General features: G+C 36.8%; 1 protein-coding gene across 1 annotated transcript; it reads left to right on the forward strand.

Moving 5' to 3' along the window:
- The first annotated feature begins 6,225 nt into the window (after positions 1–6,225).
- Positions 6,226–9,879, forward strand: LOC131074846 (homeobox-leucine zipper protein HOX11). Its single transcript, XM_058011569.2, has 4 exons — positions 6,226–7,158; positions 7,241–7,569; positions 8,732–8,811; positions 8,891–9,879. Exons 1-4 carry the CDS (start codon positions 6,978–6,980, stop codon positions 9,192–9,194), a joined length of 894 nt encoding a protein of 297 aa, XP_057867552.1. The 5' UTR covers positions 6,226–6,977; the 3' UTR covers positions 9,195–9,879.
- Positions 9,880–19,541: the final 9,662 nt, after the last annotated feature.

Raw genomic sequence — 19,541 nt, forward strand, 5'->3', positions numbered from 1 at the left:
AAATGTTTACTATATTTAGCAAACTGGACCTTGTTCATCGATCTTGATTTTGTCGATCACAATAAATGATCTAGTTGTTTCCTTCTCTAGATCAACAAGATGATCAGATGTCCTACTTCGATCATAATATCAAAGAATAAAATCTCTACCTTTCGATCTGCTTTGAGCCGCAATCATCTGCAATTGATCTGTGATTTGTGCAGTCTTCATTTAATACCTACCTAGTCGGCAACTACCTCGTCGATGCACCATTCACCTACCACTGCATGTTCGTGTTAGATTCAATGACAGTCCCAAAGACACTAAAAAGGGGGGGGTGAATCAGTGTATAACCGGTTAGTAGAATATTTAAACTTATTTATAACTTTGCATCCCAAAACAGTGTACTGGTAAATAATAATTATTGCAGTAAACACAAATAATATAGACAACATAGAAACACACCATAACACAAGATATTTAACGAGGAAACTCGGTGTGGGAAAAACCTCACTGGGATTTGTGACCCACAATATTTACCCACTGTAAATACTACTTACAATAAAGGGCCTGCACATGCAGGGAGGCCAATAGCCTAGAGCTCACTGCTCAATGAAGAGTCACACTGACTACAAAATGGATTATTAAATCCAATACAATGTACTACTCAAAACAACATCTCTTTTGCCAAGTTCAATACCGGTTTAAGCTCAAATAGATACCTTATCAAAAACCTTCACTGCCACTAAACAATTATTCTTTACCATACATATATCTCCTCTCTACTTATCTCTTCTTTTTTCTAAATGACCTATAAGATCTCATACATATATGATTATTTTACAATATACCATGTCGGCTTATAAAAGATAATTATATTACAATAAACAAAAGTTCATCCCATGTTGGCTAGAGTGTTGGTATGCTTTGTTACTGATGTAATCTGAGTGCCGGTGTAAGTGCCTGTCGGTGCCGGTGTCTGCCAATGTATGAAGTTTGTGATGTTGAGCATGTAGAAACCAATTGCCGGTGAGTTGCCAGTTGGTTGCCATCAATGACAACATCAACTATTCTCATAAGAGTGTAGAATGCCAACAATTGCCCCTTGGAGTCCACGTGACATCAATTTGCTCTCATCTTAGTTTGAAATGTTTTGAAGTAGTCTGTGATGTTCTTAACACTGTCAGTGCCCATACCAGTGAAATCTTCCTGTATCTGTCTTCCTACCGGGATGTCATAACCAAAATCCTTGTGACCTATGCTGGGTATCTCTTTGGTAAAGTATAGAATCAGGCATACCAGTAGGTTTTCAAAATGGAAAGTACCTTTCTTGTCTCCCTTAATCTTCTTCAAATTGTCAATTAGTTCATCTTTAAACCATTCACACACATCAATCTTAGCATTATTGTTTGTCATCTCATATGCACTGTCAATACAAAGGCTAGAAACAAAATTTAGTCTATTTGCATGAGTTTCTTTGTATCCTAGTACCATACTCACATATCTCACATTTATGTCCTTAGCATCATTCACTCTAAGTGACCTATTATCAGATGTAGCTCTGGTTAAATCCATAACTCCCTTGTTAGGTATTTACTTGGTTTTATCAGGCCTACTACTAGTTGAAGGTAAACCAGTAACTACCTTAATTGCTTCCTTGGTTATCTTGGAAACTGACTCTAACCACATGAACTCTCCATGGACTCTGCTTAATACAAGTCAAACAACTTCCTTTGGAAATTCGGGAATGTTCAGAATCTCTACAAAACCTAAGTTTTCCATAATTTTACATTCAGGTTTAATCACACCATTTCCATCGGTAATAACCTCATTGAATATTTTCTTTAGATCCTCAGTCCCTAGGTTTTCTATGTTGCAATGTATGTAGATTCTAGGGTCTTCTGCAAATGCTACACCTTTCAAAATTTTTGAAAAAGCTCCAACAGAATCATCATGTTTTGCAATCTCAGGGATAATCTTAAATATGGGTCTAGGGCATTTGATGTTTTCCACAATGGTAGGGTTAGAAATAAACTCAGGAACAAAAGATGAGGAAGCCATTTCATAGATAAATACCTCTTAACCGAAATTTTGAATGCCTGAAAAACACTTCGCAGCTTTGCCTTAGAATGCCCTTACTCAGTTTCACGCTCTCTGATTGTTTGAATGCCCGGTGAGTTCCAAATGAGGGTTTTCCAGTGCTTTATAGATAAAAAAAAGTTCTTTAAAACTGCATTAAATGCTTGCCAGTTAAGTGAAAACTTAACACATCCGACAGTAAAGAAGAAATGTATCTTCTCACCATCAACTGAGGGTAGATTGCATGATCTTCAACTTGCTGCAATACCCCCTATGGATTATTCCTCTGTTAGATGAAGAATCTCCTGCCAGTGGAGGATTACTCTATTCTACTGGTGTAGAGATAGTTTCATCAATTCTCTGATCACTCTTCTTAATCCATTGTTTTGAAAATTCTTTCTTTACTTCATCTACCTTTTCTTTGCCCTTCAAACTAGATCCTTTGTTGTTCGCCGGTGCATTCTTGCTTCTATAGAATTTTGCAATATGTCCAATTTTGTTGCATGCATAAAAAGTTACATTATTCCTCTAAATAGCCTTTCCATATCCTTGACCGGTTTGTGATCTGCATTGATTAGATAAATGCCCAAATCTTCCACAAACATAGCATTTCACATTCATTCTGCAATTTTCTGAATTATGACCAACTTTGTTGCATTTGGAACATTGACTGGTGGGTGAGTTTATATTCTGATTATTTCTAAATCTAGATTGATTTTCTCTATGACCATATTTGTTGCAATTGAAACATTTCCCATTAAATTTATAAGCATTAGGTTGTCTTACCAGTTTGTTCTGATCTTGATTGTTTGCAGTACTGAAACTTTCTCCATGTTCAAATCCAAGTCCATTTGTATCTCCATCAGGTTTTTATCTTTTAAGCATGTCATCAAGTTCTTCTGAACTTTTCCTGAATTTGTCTTTGTGTTTATTTGCAGTAACCAACTCATTTTCTAGAATTCCAACTTGTCTCACAAGCTCAGCTTTATCATGTTGCATGTGAATCAGATCTGTCTTTAGCATATCATTTTCATGACCAAGTCTCAGATTTTCATTTCCAACATCATTAAGTCTCCTAGTCAAGTCTTCTTCAATCTTCTTCCTATCTTCAATATCCTTGCATAGCCTCATAGTCATGTCTTGCATTTCATTCTTCATATTGTTGTTTTCTTGTCTCAACTTATTTGCAATGTCTCTAAGAGTTTCCTTTTCATCATCATCATTCTGCATCTTCTCATGAAGTTCCTTTCTCTTATTTTGTGTTATAACTAGGTTCTCCTGAAGTCCTTTAGTGAATTCCTTAGCAGTCCTCAGATCATCTTCAAGTTTGATATTCTTCAATTTTTCTACATCAAAATATTCAAGAGCTCCTTCCAACTCTTTTCTTAAGTTCTTCATCTGTACCGGTGTCAGAATGTCCCTCAAGTTGTTAGGCTTTTGCAAATAGAGGACTAGGCTCTGATACCAATTGTTAGATTCAATGACAGTCCCAAAGACACTAAGAGGGGGGGGGGGGTGAATCAGTGTCTAACCGATTAGCAAAATATTTCAATTTATTTATAACTTTACATCCCAAAATAGTGTACCGGTAAATAAGAATTATTGCAATAAATACAAATAATATAGACAACATAGAAACACACCACAACACAAGATATTTAACGAAGAAACCCGGTGTGGGAAAAACCTCGGTGGGATTTGTGACCCACAATATTTACTCACTGGCCAATGAATAAATACTACTTACAATAAGGGGCCTGCACATGCAGGGAGGCCAACAACCTAGAGCTCACTGATCAATGAAGAGTCACACTGACTACAAAATGGATTATTAAATCCAATACAATGTACTGCTCAAAACAACATCTCTTATGCTAGGTTTAGTACCGGTTTAAGCTCAGATAGATACCTTATCAAAAACATTCGCTGCAACTAAACAATTATTCTTTACCATACATATATCTCCTCTCTACTTATCTCTTCTTTTTTCAAAATGACCTATAAGATCTCATACATATATGAGTCTTTTACAATATACCATGTCGGCTTACAAAAGATAATTATATTACAATAAACAAAAGTTCATCCCATGTCGGCTGGAGTGCTGGTATGCTTTGTTGCCGATGTAATCCGAGTGCCAGTGTAAGTGTCTGTCGGTGCCGGTGTCTACCGATGTATGAAGTTTGTGATGTTGGGCATGTAGAAACCAATTGCTGGTGAGTTGCTAGTTGGTTGCCATCAATGACAACATCAACTATTCTCATAAGAGTGTAGAATTCCAACAATTCGCCACCTGGAGTCCATGTGACATCTCTGTCAGCATCCATCTCACTTGATTGTGTCAGTTCAATCTCAGTCACCGACTGAACATGCTACCGATATACACTAACCGGTTAACCTTCATATTGTGCACTTCTTTGTTCTGTCGATTAGGACATGCTATCCCAGACCACACTTGCCAAACCACAAACTACAGTCTTCATCATTTACCGGTGGCAGTCTTCAACCTTGTCTCTTTGCTTGCTTTTGACATCAACATGCTAACAATCTACATACCGATAGCATCAACTTGCATAATGGTTGACATCTCATACTGGTTGACATCAATGACAACACAATGCCAACAAAAAGGGAGCTTGAAAAGTGTCCACATCATATGAATGAGACAACATGTGTTAAATATAGCTCAATCTAATAAAAGAGAAAGCACTCCTAAGTTTAGCTTAACTAAATGAAGTAATAAAGGACCTAATTAGATAATTTATTAGGTGATTATCCTTATTACTCTAACAATACTTTTAGACTTAAATGCACAATTTAAGTGTTATAATATGATAGCCAACACATAATGAGTAGTTGGAAGGAGAATATAAATTCAAACACGTGAGTTAAATTTACAAGTAGTTGGAAAGAGAATTATATTAATGCGTAAAAAAATAATGATTACAATGAAAGAATGAATCCTTATAGAAAGGATGATGCAACCATAGATCTAAACCCTAGAGAAAGATTAAAAGGGAGCTTGAAAAGTGTCCACATCATATGAATGAGACAACATGTGTTAAATATAGCTCAATCTAATAAAAGAGAAAACACTCCTAAGTTTAGCTTAACTAAATGAAGTAATGAAGGACCTAATTAGATAATTTATAAGGTGATTATCCTTATTACTCGAACAATTCTTTTAGACTTAAACACACAATTTAAGTGTTATAAGATGATAGTCAACACATAATGAGTAGTTGGAAAGAGAATAGAAATTCAAACATGTGATTTAAATTTTGAAGTATAAAATGAATTAGGTCAAACTCACAAACATAAATTTAAACCAAGAAGAGAAAAAATAGCATGTGAGTTAATGCATATGAAAAAGAGTATCAATTCGATTAACATCACAGATTAGAATCAACCACCATGTATGGCTATATAATTTTAGGCACATATAGTCCTAGGATGTATATGGATGTCTACCATACTTCTCATGACCTAATAGTGATACATTTATATTCTAAGATCGTCATCAAACTATCATGTATGCCTATATAAATTTAGGCGCCTATGATCTTAGGATGTAGATGGATCTTTGTCATACCCCTCACGATCTAGAGGTGATATACTTTTATACTTAAAAACACATAATTTAAGAGTTTTAGCATGAGCATCAACACATCGTGACTAGTTGGAAAAACAACTTAAATTCAAACATTTAGATTAAATTTATGAACACAAAATAAATTCTCACAAACTCACAAACATAAAAAATAATATGTAAATAAAACAAATATAAACAAATATCAAATCAATCAACATCATATATTGAGATCATGCATTTAAAACACCTACACCTATCTAAAATAATATGGAGGAATGGGTGTCCTTTATTCCTCTCCAAAAATATGATAAAATAGAGGAGTTCCCCAAATTTAATGGATATTGAAAGGGCACATGATTAGAGAATATGTTGTCATGTCCAAGCATATAAATGAATGCACACGTACAAGGGGATGGAAAACAAAAAAGATATAATAATAATAATGTCGCGAACACATCGGCTGTTGTTGGCATGTCGATGGATGAACAGTCATACTCCTCATTCCTAACATCGTTTCCCTGTCCTCTCGCCATTTACAATTCCTCTTTCTTCTTTATTCACCAAGTGGGAGGGTGCATGAGTGAGCATGAGCCTCACAGCACGCTTTGCTTTGCTTTGCTTTCAAGCTCTTTCTTTTTGCTTTCCCATTTCCATTCGCCCTTGTTTTTCTCTTTCACGTGTGCCCCCTCGTCTTCTCGAGGTGGGGTCGTCAGTCAAAGTTTTAAGGATTGGAATTTGGCCCTGTTTTATACCTATGCTCTACTCTTCTTCTCTTCTGGTCTTCTTCTCCTCATACTTTACTCTTCCTCAATACCTCTGTGTATGACATTAGTCCTTGTGGATTGGAGGAATTTGGCCTCACCCATTGCCCCTCCTCTTCTTCCTGTTCCCCTCAGACCTTACTCTGCTTCAATATCTCTGTGTATGCCACTAATCCTTGTGGATTGAAGGAAGAATTTGGCCTTGTTTTATATGCTCAACCATTCACCTTTCCTCAGACCTTACTCTTCTTCAATACCTTCTGTGTATGGCATTAGTCCTTGTAGATTGAAGGAGGAATTTGGCCTTGTTCTATATGCTTACCCATTGCCCCTCCCCTTCTTCCTCTGCTCGGGTTCTCATCAGACCTTACTCTGCTTCAATACCTCTGTGTATATGCCATTAGTCTTTGTGGATTGAAGGAGGAATCTGGCCCTGTTTTATATGCTCTCTCATTCCCCCTTCCCTTCTTCCTCTTTGGTCTTCTTCTCCTTAGACTTTACTCTGCTTCAATACATCTGTGTGCTTGCCATTAGTCCTTGACGATTGAAGGAGGAATAAATATAGCATGGAGGCGGGTGTAGGCGTAGGACCAAATGGGGGAAACGAAGTGGGTCTGGGGGTGGGTATAGGAGGGATCATTTCTGAAACGCAGAGGCCGCCTGTGCAGCTGGATCTGCTTCCTTCGGCTCCTCCTCTTCGCGCCCTGCATTCCCATCTTAGCCTCTCCACATGCTTTACGGAATACGGTAGGTGAAACCATGCTTCAAATCTCAGGACCTAATTGTTGTTTTACGAGACTGATGTAACAGTTTTATCCCCTGTGGACAGGCAATGGCAAGTGCTGCGATGGGGAGGTAAGATCCTCGGTCTCTGTCTCTCCGAGGGGATTTGATGTGAACCGGAAACTTAAATATTCAACAGGCATAGATGACGATGCTCATGCCGTCGTCTCCTCGCCCAACAGTACTGTCTCTTCCTTTCAGATGGGTATGGATTTCTCGGTTTACCAGGGGGGCAGGGGCAGAGGCAGGGGCAGGGGCAGTATGAAGAGCAGCGATGAGGATGAGGCGGGCACTGCCCGGAAAAAGCTCCGGCTCTCCAAGGAGCAGTCGGCTTACCTTGAAGAGAGCTTTAAGGAGCACAATACTCTCAATCCGGTATAAGTCCTTTCTTTTAGCTCATCTAACAAAATTCAGTTTCTCATCACACTTTGATTCATTCAGAGAGTCGACGTAGAAAGGAATTTGAAAATGTATTAAGAATGTTGATTTTGTTCCTTCTAATTGTTTGATCTCAGACTGTTCTTGCTTTCTTAGATTGTTTGATCTTGTAGATGGTTATTTGATTCTGATTATTTTAATTGTTTCATCTTGTTGGATCTAGTAGATGATTCTGGACATTTTGACTGTTTGATCATTTTTCTGTTTTCTTTCATTCTGATGATGGTTCAGGGAGTGTGACCTGAAACGTTGATTCAAAAGTTTTTACATAATTGAATCCAGAAACAGTTTTTACACAATTGAATTCAGAAACATATCACAATCAATAATATGAACTATAGAAATTAGATAAATTTGAACAATTAAATGCTTTCATTTTAATTCCCTATGTTTTAAGCACGTGGAAAGTAATTCGAAAATGTATTAAGAATCCAGCTCTTTATTTTTTAGACTGTTTGATCTGGTAGATGTTAGTAAAATTCTTTCATTTCATTTCATTGTTTTTGGAATCTATATTGAAAAGAACTTGAAATGTATTCAATTCTTGATCTCTTGTTTTTGGAGTCTATATTGAAAAGAACTTGAAATGTATTCAATTTTTGATCCCTTATATTGTTTGATCTCTTAACCATTGTTAAATTCTTTCATTGTGTTTTGTGTTTAGTTCTTTTTTTTGTTTGTTTTATTAATCAAATCAATTTCTATCATTACAAATCAGACCTAATTCTAAGAATCTTGAAAATGTATTAAGAATACAGTTCTTGATCCCTTAGAATGCTTGGTCTAATACATCATTAAAATACTCATTTATTTCATTATGTTCTGTATTTAATTTGTTTTTTAACTAATCAATATAATTTTTCGTCATTACAAATCAAACTTGAAAATATATTAAGAATGCTGCTCTTAATCTCTTAGACCTCTTGATCTCATAGATATCATCGAGATTCATTCATTTCTCTCTTATTGTTTCTCTCTTATTGTACTACTTGATCTCATAGAATCATTAAAATTCATTTATTTCATCTCATTGCCTTGCTTGATCTCATAGGTGTCATTAAGATTCATTCATGTCATCTCAGTGCGTTTTCTCTTGCAGAAGCAGAAGCTTGCATTGGCAAGGCAACTTAACCTCCGTCCACGCCAAGTGGAGGTCTGGTTTCAGAACCGGAGAGCAAGGTAAACATGATATCATGAATCTTTTAAGTGCCTTCAATTCATATCCACCAAGTGGGTTTTTATTGTTTGGGTATTACAGGACAAAGCTGAAGCAGACGGAAGTAGACTGTGAGTATCTGAAGAGGTGCTGCGAAACCCTAACGGAGGAGAACCGGCGGATGCAGAAAGAGATACAAGAGCTCCGGGCCCTGAAAGTGGCACACCCCTTTTATATGCACCTGCCCACGACCACTCTAACCATCTGCCCTTCCTGCGAGAGGGTAGCCACCACCACAACCACAACCACCAATGACGATGAAAACCACCCCAAATCCTTCTCCTCCACCATAGCCCAGCCCCAGCCCCGGTTCTACCCCTTCCCACAATTTCCCCCTCCTCAATAGCTCATGAACTCCTCAGTTCTGTATAGAATTATATATTCCATGCTTAATCACGCCTGTAAATTTCCGCTAGCTTGGCCTTCACCATTCATCCCTCTTCAGATGAGGTACAGATCGGAAAAAAAAAGAAAGAGAAACTAATTTGTTTTGGGGAATTTTTTGAATGTGAATCGGATCGACCCACTTCCGGACATAATACAAAGACCTGATTCAAGATTGACTTCACCTTATCTTCTTCCTTTTTCAAACCGTGATTGGTGGCGGAGAACGAGTTTGTGGGAATTGAGTGAATATGCCGATAAATTATGTGGAAGGAACACCCGCCGCCATTGACCAATTTGAATGTCTTGAGGCATACCTATCTGTAAATACTTTTTCTTTAACAAAAAAAATGGTCCTTCCTCATAGCTAGGTTGAAACTTGACCAGGAAGGCAAGAAAGATTTGTGGGCCTTCCGAGCAAAAATGTTTACTAATTCTGATCACATGAGGGGATTTTCAAATTGACTTATTATAATTGGAACTTGGGACGATGGAGACACTTAAAACAGGCTGATTTGATAAAAAGTACAGAATGCTTGATTAAGATTGTTAACATGGTTGGACGGTGGAAAGCACTTTCATGTTATGCTCTCTTTTTTTAATAACAAATGTCCACAACTTCTTTCTAGCCATACAGCTGAAAAGATCCTCTTGTTTTGTACTGTTTTGTATGGCTTTTCAAAGTCTATAGTTTTGTTTATTGACTTTAGATTCAATTTAAATTTAATAAAAATATATATTCTCTTTTTAAAAAAACAATTTAAACTTGTTTTTCGGTTTTTTTCTTGTTTTATAGCAGTTATTTGTAATTGTGTTCTTTGTTATATTTTGGGTTTGATTTTGTTTAGGTTGTAGGGTGTGATTTTTTTCCACTCCTTATTTTTGTGAATATGTATAACACTCGTAGACATTAGCTTTTCACAGTCTATGTATGGTGTAATTTAAGCTTTTGGATTTGACTGTGTATTTCTTTTTTCCATCAATGTTTCAAATCACACTATGATTCATCGTCACAATAAAGAGCTAGAGAGGCAAATGAGTGAAATTGTATACTAGAACCGATTGAAATATAAACGCTATTCATTAAACAAACAATTTCAATATTGTATGGCTTTTTCATAAGATTCAATTTTTCATATTTAAAAATAATATTTTATTTTTGCTAAAAAACAATTTCAACTCCTTTTAGTCTTGCTTTTATCCCTTAGTGATTTTTTGTAATGGTTTTTTGTGTTATGTTCCAAGTTTGGCCTCACTTGAATTCTAGGGGTTTTGACTTCTTCCACTTAAATTGTTTTTGTGATTATGTGTAACACTATTTTATAAATGGTTATATAGACTTTATCCATTAAAAAAGCATATTTCAAATTAGTAATTTTTCTATTTAATTAAGGTTGTACTTTTGGTTTTGGTTCACATCAAAGTTCTACATATAATCTTGGTTTCAATGTACAAATTCAAATTTAATTGTGGTTGACTTAGCCTAATTTTATTAATCCAATATTACAAGGTTAAAATTATTCACCTAAAATTGGTATGCAAGGACATCATACCTATCTCATTTCAACCATACAAATACTGAATGTATTTCTTGCCACTTGCCCTCTTGGTTACACTTGTATTAAAGATCTTCTCAATCTCATCCACTTGCCTTTGCAATATTCTCATCTTCTAGTATGGTGTATCCAAACTATTTCCTTTCTTTGAACTTCCACTTCTATCATTGCATCTTCATGAAAACTATAGAGATCTTTTTCTTTAAAAAGGGGTGAAATCTCTAGGTTCTATGATAACTTAATCTTGTACACATTTATTGATACTTTCTTCAAATATTATGTGGGTACCAACTAACTTCCAATACAACTTGCTATATGCTCCATTTGGAAATCTCTCCTTTTAAAATGTGCTAAGACTAAATCACATTCTACAAATTTCCTTTCTAATTTTTTATGATTAACATGCTACTTCTAACTACTTTGGACAAGTATTCTCTAACCTTTGAGTAAATCTTTTGTATTTGTGGCAAACTCTACCACTTCAACACCTAGAATATGAGTGTTAGTAACACTCCTTTACTAAACATTTGGAGCTACATCCATACACTACTTGGAATTTTTTCTTTCTAATACTTATACTAAATGAAACAGTACAAGTAAAATCTACATGCATGCAAACATGATCCCACTATTTGTGCTTGTCTCATGTCAAGCTTCTCATCGAATTTCCTAGATTATAGTTCACTATCTCACCATTAATAAATGGATGATAGTTGAGTTAAATTTAGCTTGGTGTTCATCTCTTCTATAATGTCCTTAAAAAATGACCTATAAACTTGGTTTCATGGTTTAAAATAGTACTCACTAAATCATGCAATCTTACATTCTCCTAGAAATTAGTTTATAATGTTTGAAGCATCACTTATCTTTTGACAGCATAAAGGTACCATCTTGAATATCAAATCTACCACTACAATATTTAGTTGTTAACATGTTATGTTTGCAAAAATCTTAATACAATATGAACTTCATTCTAGTGTCAAACTATTATGAACCTACAAGAAGAATAAGATATTACACATAAATACATAAAAACAAAGAGAAATATTATGCCTTTTTGATCTTCATACTATCACTTTGAGGGGGCAATCTTCCAATAGATATTACACTCTAATTATAAATATCTAAAGTCCTATCCACTTGGAAAATTGTTATAATATATAGTCTTATTGAAGAGAACTAATTCTAACAAACTAGTGGGGTGACTTACAACGCATATGCATCCATACCTTTATTTATTGTTGTGATATAAAAACATGTATACTCTTGCAATTTCACTTTATGTTTTGGACATGCTTTCATGTTTATTCCCTCGACACTAGCATCATGTGACTTTCTAAAACTTAAACATTGGTTTCCTACCCAACTCCCCAATGTCACTAATGTAATGCTTGCCTAATAAAAAAATGCCTTCAATATCTAAATCTAACCTAATAGCTTCTAAGAAAACCTTTTGAGAACTTATCTTTGATCTTTACTTCAAATCCATTAAAAACAAAAAGATTTATCTTTATCTCTTCTCTCTTAGCTACACATTCCATTGTTGATGCTTTTCAATAAAAAGTATTGCTTATTGTATTGACACCTCCATGATATCAATAATTTTTTCATCACTTGGCTAGTAATGTTGTTAAGTAAGTTTATATTATTATTTTGATATATATACAAGCTTTCTTTCTATATCATCTCTCTACCTCTTTGAAAATATCTCAATGACTACCACTATCATTTATACAATATCAAACAGACATTGGTTTATTGATCCTTGTAGACCTAGGATTTGTTATTCATAGCTTTATTTCAATTTGTTGTTCTTAGTCTTGGATACACACAGAGTAAGAGCATACACTTCCAAAATCCATTTTTTATATGACTATTTGTGGAGGTTGAAAATCCAAATTAGTGGCTCGACCATTCTTGGCAAGCTCCCAAGAAGTTCCAACAATTTTTCTTGTCTTGGCTCTAAGCATTTGGGAAATTACAATTACATGCTCTCTCTCTCTCTCTCTCTCTCTCTCTCTCTCTCTCTCTCTCTCTCTCTCTCTCTCTCTCTCTCTCTCTCTCTCTCTCTCTCTCTCTCTCTCTCTCTCTCTCCATTTCAAAATACATGGATTAAATTAATTTTTAGTGTTTCTATATCAATTGGAATTTCCTAGTTTGTTGTCTTTTTGTCCTTATCTCTTATTATGTAGGTGAGTCAAAATCTAAAGCGGTTGAGTTTTACAACTTGTCTAGATGATAGCATAAGTCAAAGATGATAACATTAAAAAAGGACTATAACGCATCATGCAAAAATCTATGCATTGTGATAGCATCCTAGGAAGTGAGTTGCATCCTCTAGTGTCAAATTCCTTTCTTTTCACTATTTATTATTCTAATTTTAGTTTATCATTTTGATACATCTACTTTTTGTAATCTACAACATTTCATTGCAATCATTTATAATTCTCTCATCGTTTCATGTGATGTAATACAAAGTAATTTAATTTATTCATTAAATTTTGGTGAACCTATGAAGCATTATTAAATAAAGACCATTCTCTACTATTAGATTATCTGGATAAGTCTTGAGCATACTCTTTCAATTTCTTCTTCTATATCATATATTCCTAATACAAAAACTATCTCAATTAATACATCTTTTATGAATAACTCATTCCACCAATTAAGTGATGCGTAATTAGTTAATTAAAACATTCAATACACATTTTTTTAATTCTTCCTAAAATTATTATGTATGGGGACTTGATTTGCCCCCACCTTCTCTTTCTATAATCATTCTCCCAAACTTTTGATTTTTAAATTTGTATTGCTTAGTCTATATGGTTTAATATGTATGGTAGCCCATGCATATTACACTAGATTTAACAAATATGCTACTCCTATTGTGGTTTATCTTCCTTCATTAGCTCCAATTTGTAATGGTGAAAATGGATGTTTGCTAGCCTATACATGCAAACTATGAGTCAAAGCCATTTACAACACACCACCACATTGAGGCGAATATAATGTCAATAGGCCCAACCTCAAACCTATTGGAAAGAGATGGGAAAATCTATTGAAATCTTATTCACCTTGAATTTGTTGCAATTGGATAAGACATAATAAGAAATAGGGCTAATCATACAAAATTGAGAGAAATCATCATTAAAAAAATGTTCTAGAATATATATATAGATGTTAGCATTGTGTTGTTATTGATGTCAATTGGTATAGGATGGCAATCGGTATAAGAGATGTATGTGCAACATTGTGATTGATGCATATTGGATATGATGTCTTTGATGTCACTTAGCTTAGCAGGTCACCGGTAAGGGAGAGAATGTCATTCAGCAGAATGGGCATTGGAGTCACCGATACACAAGACAATGTTTGACTTGTGTTGAAGATATGGACAGGAGATTGGTATGATATAACAACCAGTAAATGATGACATCTGTAAGAGAGAAAGATGTTGGGTTGTTGATTACGATGAAGAGGGGGAATGTTACAAAAATCACATCAACACCGGAAGTGAAGTATGTGCAGGCCACAGGTATGTTGTGTGGATGTCAATCAGCAGGACTCCCATCGGATAAAGATGCAGTCACCATTCAAAGAGATGACACATAGTGAGTGTGCCCAACTGGATCACATGTGTTTGTTTGAAGATATGCATGCTCAAACAAGGAAGCCACATTGGTGCAATGCAGGATGCAGAAGACAAGGGTCCACTCCCACCACTAAGTGGAGCTTATCTCCTATTATGGATGGAATGCATCATAGTCCTCTAAGATAAGACATAAGAATAAAAGATAGGTGATTGAAGGCTCACACCAGATGAACTGGTGAAACACTAAGTTGCCTTAGGTGCATGAGATCAGAGATATGCATCGGATCAGTCGAGTAGACATGATGAGTTGCTGGTACAGAGACTGAAGGATATGTTTGTCACTTTGACAAACCAATTGATAGGAGAACCAATCTATTGGTGAAGAAGGCAAGTTTGAGCAGTTGCAGACATATGGAGATTGGTCAAGGCTGATGACATGGTGGCATGAAGGTGTTTACCAGTAAGTATGTCAATCGGTAATACTGACAAAGTGCAGATGCAGAAGGCTCCCATCTGTTGATTATGTGCATGAGGCTAGTTGGCAAGTGTGCCGACAGGGTTAAGTGTTCCACCAGAAGAGAAGCAAAGTGCAAGGTTGAAGGCATACTGGTTAGGGTATAATCAACAGGGTTTATGAACTGGTAGATGAACCCGGTTGTGTGGTTGGTTGGTGATCTCGTCTGGACCGACATATAAGATCTAGCAAAGGTGGATGCCGACAAAGGGGCCACGTGGAGGTGAAGTGAAATGCATGCAAGGTTGGTGAAAGTGTTGTCACTGAGGTAGGTGGTGACTGGTCGACATTAATGTCGATAGCGTGTTTCATGGGTCGAAGAGCAGAAGAGTGCGACTCGAGACTGATCAGAGGACAAAGATCTAATTTGATGACTTCATGATCGAGGCTAAATGTCCAGGTGTTGATCAGGGTAGGTGAAGCTATTTGCATGATCACTTGATAGGTGTTTGACAAGTGTAGACCGAAGAAGGTGTCATGTTTGCCAAATAGGGAAAATGTGTTCTGAACACAATAGGATTGGCGAAGTTTGATTGATTCGTTGTAGGTGGTCGATCTCTGGACGAAGATCTGATTGAATTTGGTCTGCCTCAAGGTCGATGAAGAAACACTAGTGATCCAAAAGTTTGAATGTCTGTCATAGCGGGAAAACTCAAGTATAAGTATGCTGAGTCATGACTGAAGAGGATGGATGATGCTGAAGGCTAGATGATAGAGGATAGAGAGTGAACGAGCAACAGTGAGCCAACCACTCAGAGACTTCATTGAAGATCATAGAGACTGAGTGTTGAAGGTGCAACCGGTGAGAGGTTTTGGTAGAGGCAAAACCGACAAGAAAAGAGAAACCAGTAAATTGCAAAGTGAGTTGCAGTGGTGTAAACCAGTAGGGCTAGAACCTGCAATAAGGCAAAGAAAGAGTTGTAGTGAAGCGCAAGTAGTTGAGGAGATCCGGAAAGCTAGAGAACGGTGCAGAGTTAAACCTACAATTGAAGTAATAGGAAAGTTGAGAGCCGGTAGTGTTCAGAGAGCAGAACTAACAGAGAATTGGAGAGAGAGGAACCGGAGGAGAGACTTGCATAAGAGTTACAAAGTTATTTTGTAACAAGGATATTACTTTTGTAATCGAATATATTCAATTGTAGATCACTGAGTTGGAGCTCGGTGTAGGGGTTGGTGCTCCTTGGGTTGGTGCCCTAAAATTAGGGGTTAGTGCTCCTTGGGTTGGTTCCCTAAAGCAAGAGTGGTACTCCTTGGGTTGGTGCCCTAAATGTTGTAACCGAGGTTTTCATTGTGAGGCTAGATTGGAGCAGTAGACTCCAACAACACTTCTCACCGAGGTTTTTCCCATCTTGGGTTTTCCTTGTACATATGGTGTTATGTGTTGTCCCTTTTATGCATGGTTGCATTTGTTTCATCTTCCCATATAATCAGTATGTCTTCTTTATGTTAGATCTATTAATCGGTATACATACATAGAATAGAAAAGGGTTAAGTTTGGAAATCACTGATTCACCCCCCGTCTCAGTGTCATCTTGTGTTCAACAATTGGTATCAGAGCCTAGGTTCTCGGTCAATAAGATTTCTCTAGATTGGGTAGATTCTGGTATTTGAACACAATGGTTTGTTTTGTGCCAATCCTTATTCATGTATTTGATGGTTCAAATTTTCTTGTTTGGAGTTGTAGGATGGAAGTCTACCTATCCTCTTTAGGGTTTGATGTGTGGATGTTGGTTGTAAATGGTTGCCCTAGTAAAGTGAGTCCTCTCATCGATTCAGAAGAAGAAAGAAGATATCGGTGTAATGATATAGCAATGAAGGCTATACTTAGTGGGTTATCCAGTGATATCACCTCATAGGTGGACAGATGCAAATCGATAAAAAGTTTGTGGGACAGATTGAAGAAGCTCTATGGAAATCAGCCTACCACTGCAGAACTAGTTTGTGAAGACAAGATGAGAAATGCAACTCACGTATCTGCAGATGATGAAGGTAGATCCGTTAGTAGCTACAACAATGATGAAGAAGGAACCCACCTCTTCATGGCTTAAGAATCAAAAGATGAGAGACACACATCTGAGAATGATCATGCAGATCATTCCTATCGGCAAGATGTGTTTGGCAATGATAGTGAAGGTGAAGAAAAAGATGCAGTAGAAGTTGATCTTGAAAGAGAACTTGTAAGTGCACTCGAAGAACTTAGTAGAGTGAGGAATGAATACAAGCTATTCAAGAATTTTTCAATTGTGGAACAAAACCATTTGATCAAATGCCTTGAAGAATCTGAGAAATGTATCTCAAATTTGAAGTCTCAACAAGAAGACACCAAGGAGTGTCGGTATAATGATCTAGCATCTGAACTTGAGGCCAAGGATATAAAATATCAACAGCTAGAAGGAGACATGGATAATCTCCAAAAAGACCTTGAGAAGTGTCGGGATGAGCTCAAGGTGAGAATCCAGCTTGATGGCAACAATGATGCCTTGGACAAAATGTTGAAGAATCAAAATCATTCCAAGGATACCGGAGGATTAGGAAGTGGTGCCGATGAATGCTCCACCAGCAAGAATGTCCCCCATAATGACATTTGGTTTGTCTCCTCAAATGGAGATAACAAGGGACAAACCTTCACTATCTGGAATACTCCCTGGAAGAAGGTTGATCTAACCACAACCGGTGAAGACATGAAGCAAAGGATGAAGACTAGTGCTGCAAGGAGCAACAATGCAGATCCCAAAGGAAAAGGGAAGATGGGAGAAGGCAGCTTCATCAGAAGCAAGAACAAAAGAAGACAACATAGAAGACCCCCTACCGATAGAAGACAAGGAAATACTACCACCCACAAGACAAAGCAAGTGTGGGAAAAGAAGGGATCAGATGGAAGAGTTGCAGAGCATGGACAATCCAAGATCCATCCCCAAAGAAGCAAAAATGGAGATACTAAACCGATAAGATCTCCTCATGCATGAAAAATAAATTTGTAAGTCATTTGCCATCGTTTACTAGCTACTACTTCTCTTGCAAAGAGTATGGTCATAGGGCAGATGAATGCATAAAAAGGTCTAGAAATAAGAATGTAGTCTATCCAAGATGTAATTCTTATGGCCATAGTATGTCAAGTTGTAGAAACATGCATAGATATGCTCCTATGCATAATAAGAAGAGTCCATTTTCTACCTCAACAAATGTAAATTATGTATGTTATAATTGCAATGGATTTGGGCATAGAAGTCATGAATGCAGGAATAGGAAATTTCTGTCATATGACAGTTGATATAGCAACTATGCTCAACATGGAAATGGATATAGAGCTTATGAGAGACAAAATGCTACATGGAACAAAAGAGGAAGAGGTTTTGTTCGTACAAGATCAAGAGGTCCATCAGTTCCGGTATTCGGTTACAATGGCATGACCAGAAGAAGATGGTCAAACTGGTTTGACAAAAGGTCTTCCAATCATGCATTTGGTATGAACATGGTTTGCTTCTACAACAATGCTTCCGGTCATGATGCAGAATCTGGTAGAGAAATCATGAACCAACAAAAAAAGGAAAGACCTGCTCCCAAGTCTAAAAATGGGAAGAAGAATGAGACCCAATAGGTTTGGAGGAAGAAGGAAGAGAGTAGGACCATGAACTGGCCTTGTACATTCGATGCACAAGTGATATCTCCTAAGGCTTAAAGGAGATGCATGACCTTAGGGGGAGTAGTACACTGACCATATCATTCACCCCCTCAGTTGAAGAAGACAAATGGAAGAACAAGCTACCTGCCAATATGAAAGAAGAAAAAGGTAAGATAAGTGTGTGTAGTGGCTGCCTTGTAGACACATCTACAGATAAGAGATGGATCACTACTGCATGTGTCAATAGATGGAAAATTTTCAATTGCGATCAGAAGAAAATTGACACAAGAAGACAAGAGCTAGAGGAAGGTGCTCCGGTAGAGATGATGGATAGGTATAAGAAACCGACATGTGCAAAATGTTATCGATATGTATACTAACAGGTACTTGCAGGTTATGTAAGAAAATGAGGTCCAAGATCATTGCATTAGCCCCAGTAGCATGGATTGAGGTGTTTATGTCTCAGGTGGTACTGGAAATATCTTGAATGACATATGTTGGCCCAGTAGTTGGTCTTGTATGCATGCATCATTTTGTGCTAACCTGTTTGATTTATGGCATGATAGTGATATTGTATGGAATTGTGTACACCTAGGATCATGTCATATGCTGTGGTGGATATAATGGAGCTGATAGATCATCTAATTGATCACACATGCACAACTCAACTAGTATATGGTGCAGGTTGGCTCCAGTTTTGAACCTAATAGACAATGAGGACCTAAGATCTATGACTCAGGGGGAGTAGACAACCATGTTTTCTGACCTGTATCAGACTTGCTGGACACAGGGGGTGTGAAAGTGTCTATGGTTGTACCGATATGATTATGTCTTTGGAAGTGTCTGGGGTTGTGAGGTATTTCAATGACTATTCAAGTTGTACTTAATTGAAATCACAACTAGACCACTGAGAGTGTTTCTTGCAAAGAGGGAGAGTTACCTGCACAAGATAGCATGCATTTGGTATCAGAAGGGATACAATTGGTATCAATGTTAGCTTCAACACTTTGTATCATCTTTTTGGG

This window comes from Cryptomeria japonica, chromosome 11 (assembly GCF_030272615.1).
Source record: "Cryptomeria japonica chromosome 11, Sugi_1.0, whole genome shotgun sequence".
Classification (NCBI taxonomy): Eukaryota; Viridiplantae; Streptophyta; class Pinopsida; order Cupressales; family Cupressaceae; genus Cryptomeria; species Cryptomeria japonica.

Bases quoted from the DNA above. Each gene is read 5' to 3' on its own strand.
- LOC131074846 (XM_058011569.2), top strand. From the start codon at position 6,978: ATGGAGGCGGGTGTAGGCGTAGGACCAAATGGGGGAAACGAAGTGGGT. The intron at 7,159-7,240 runs GTAGGTGAAACC...CCCTGTGGACAG, and splicing joins CACATGCTTTACGGAATACG to GCAATGGCAAGTGCTGCGAT. The intron at 7,570-8,731 runs GTATAAGTCCTT...TTTCTCTTGCAG, and splicing joins AGCACAATACTCTCAATCCG to AAGCAGAAGCTTGCATTGGC.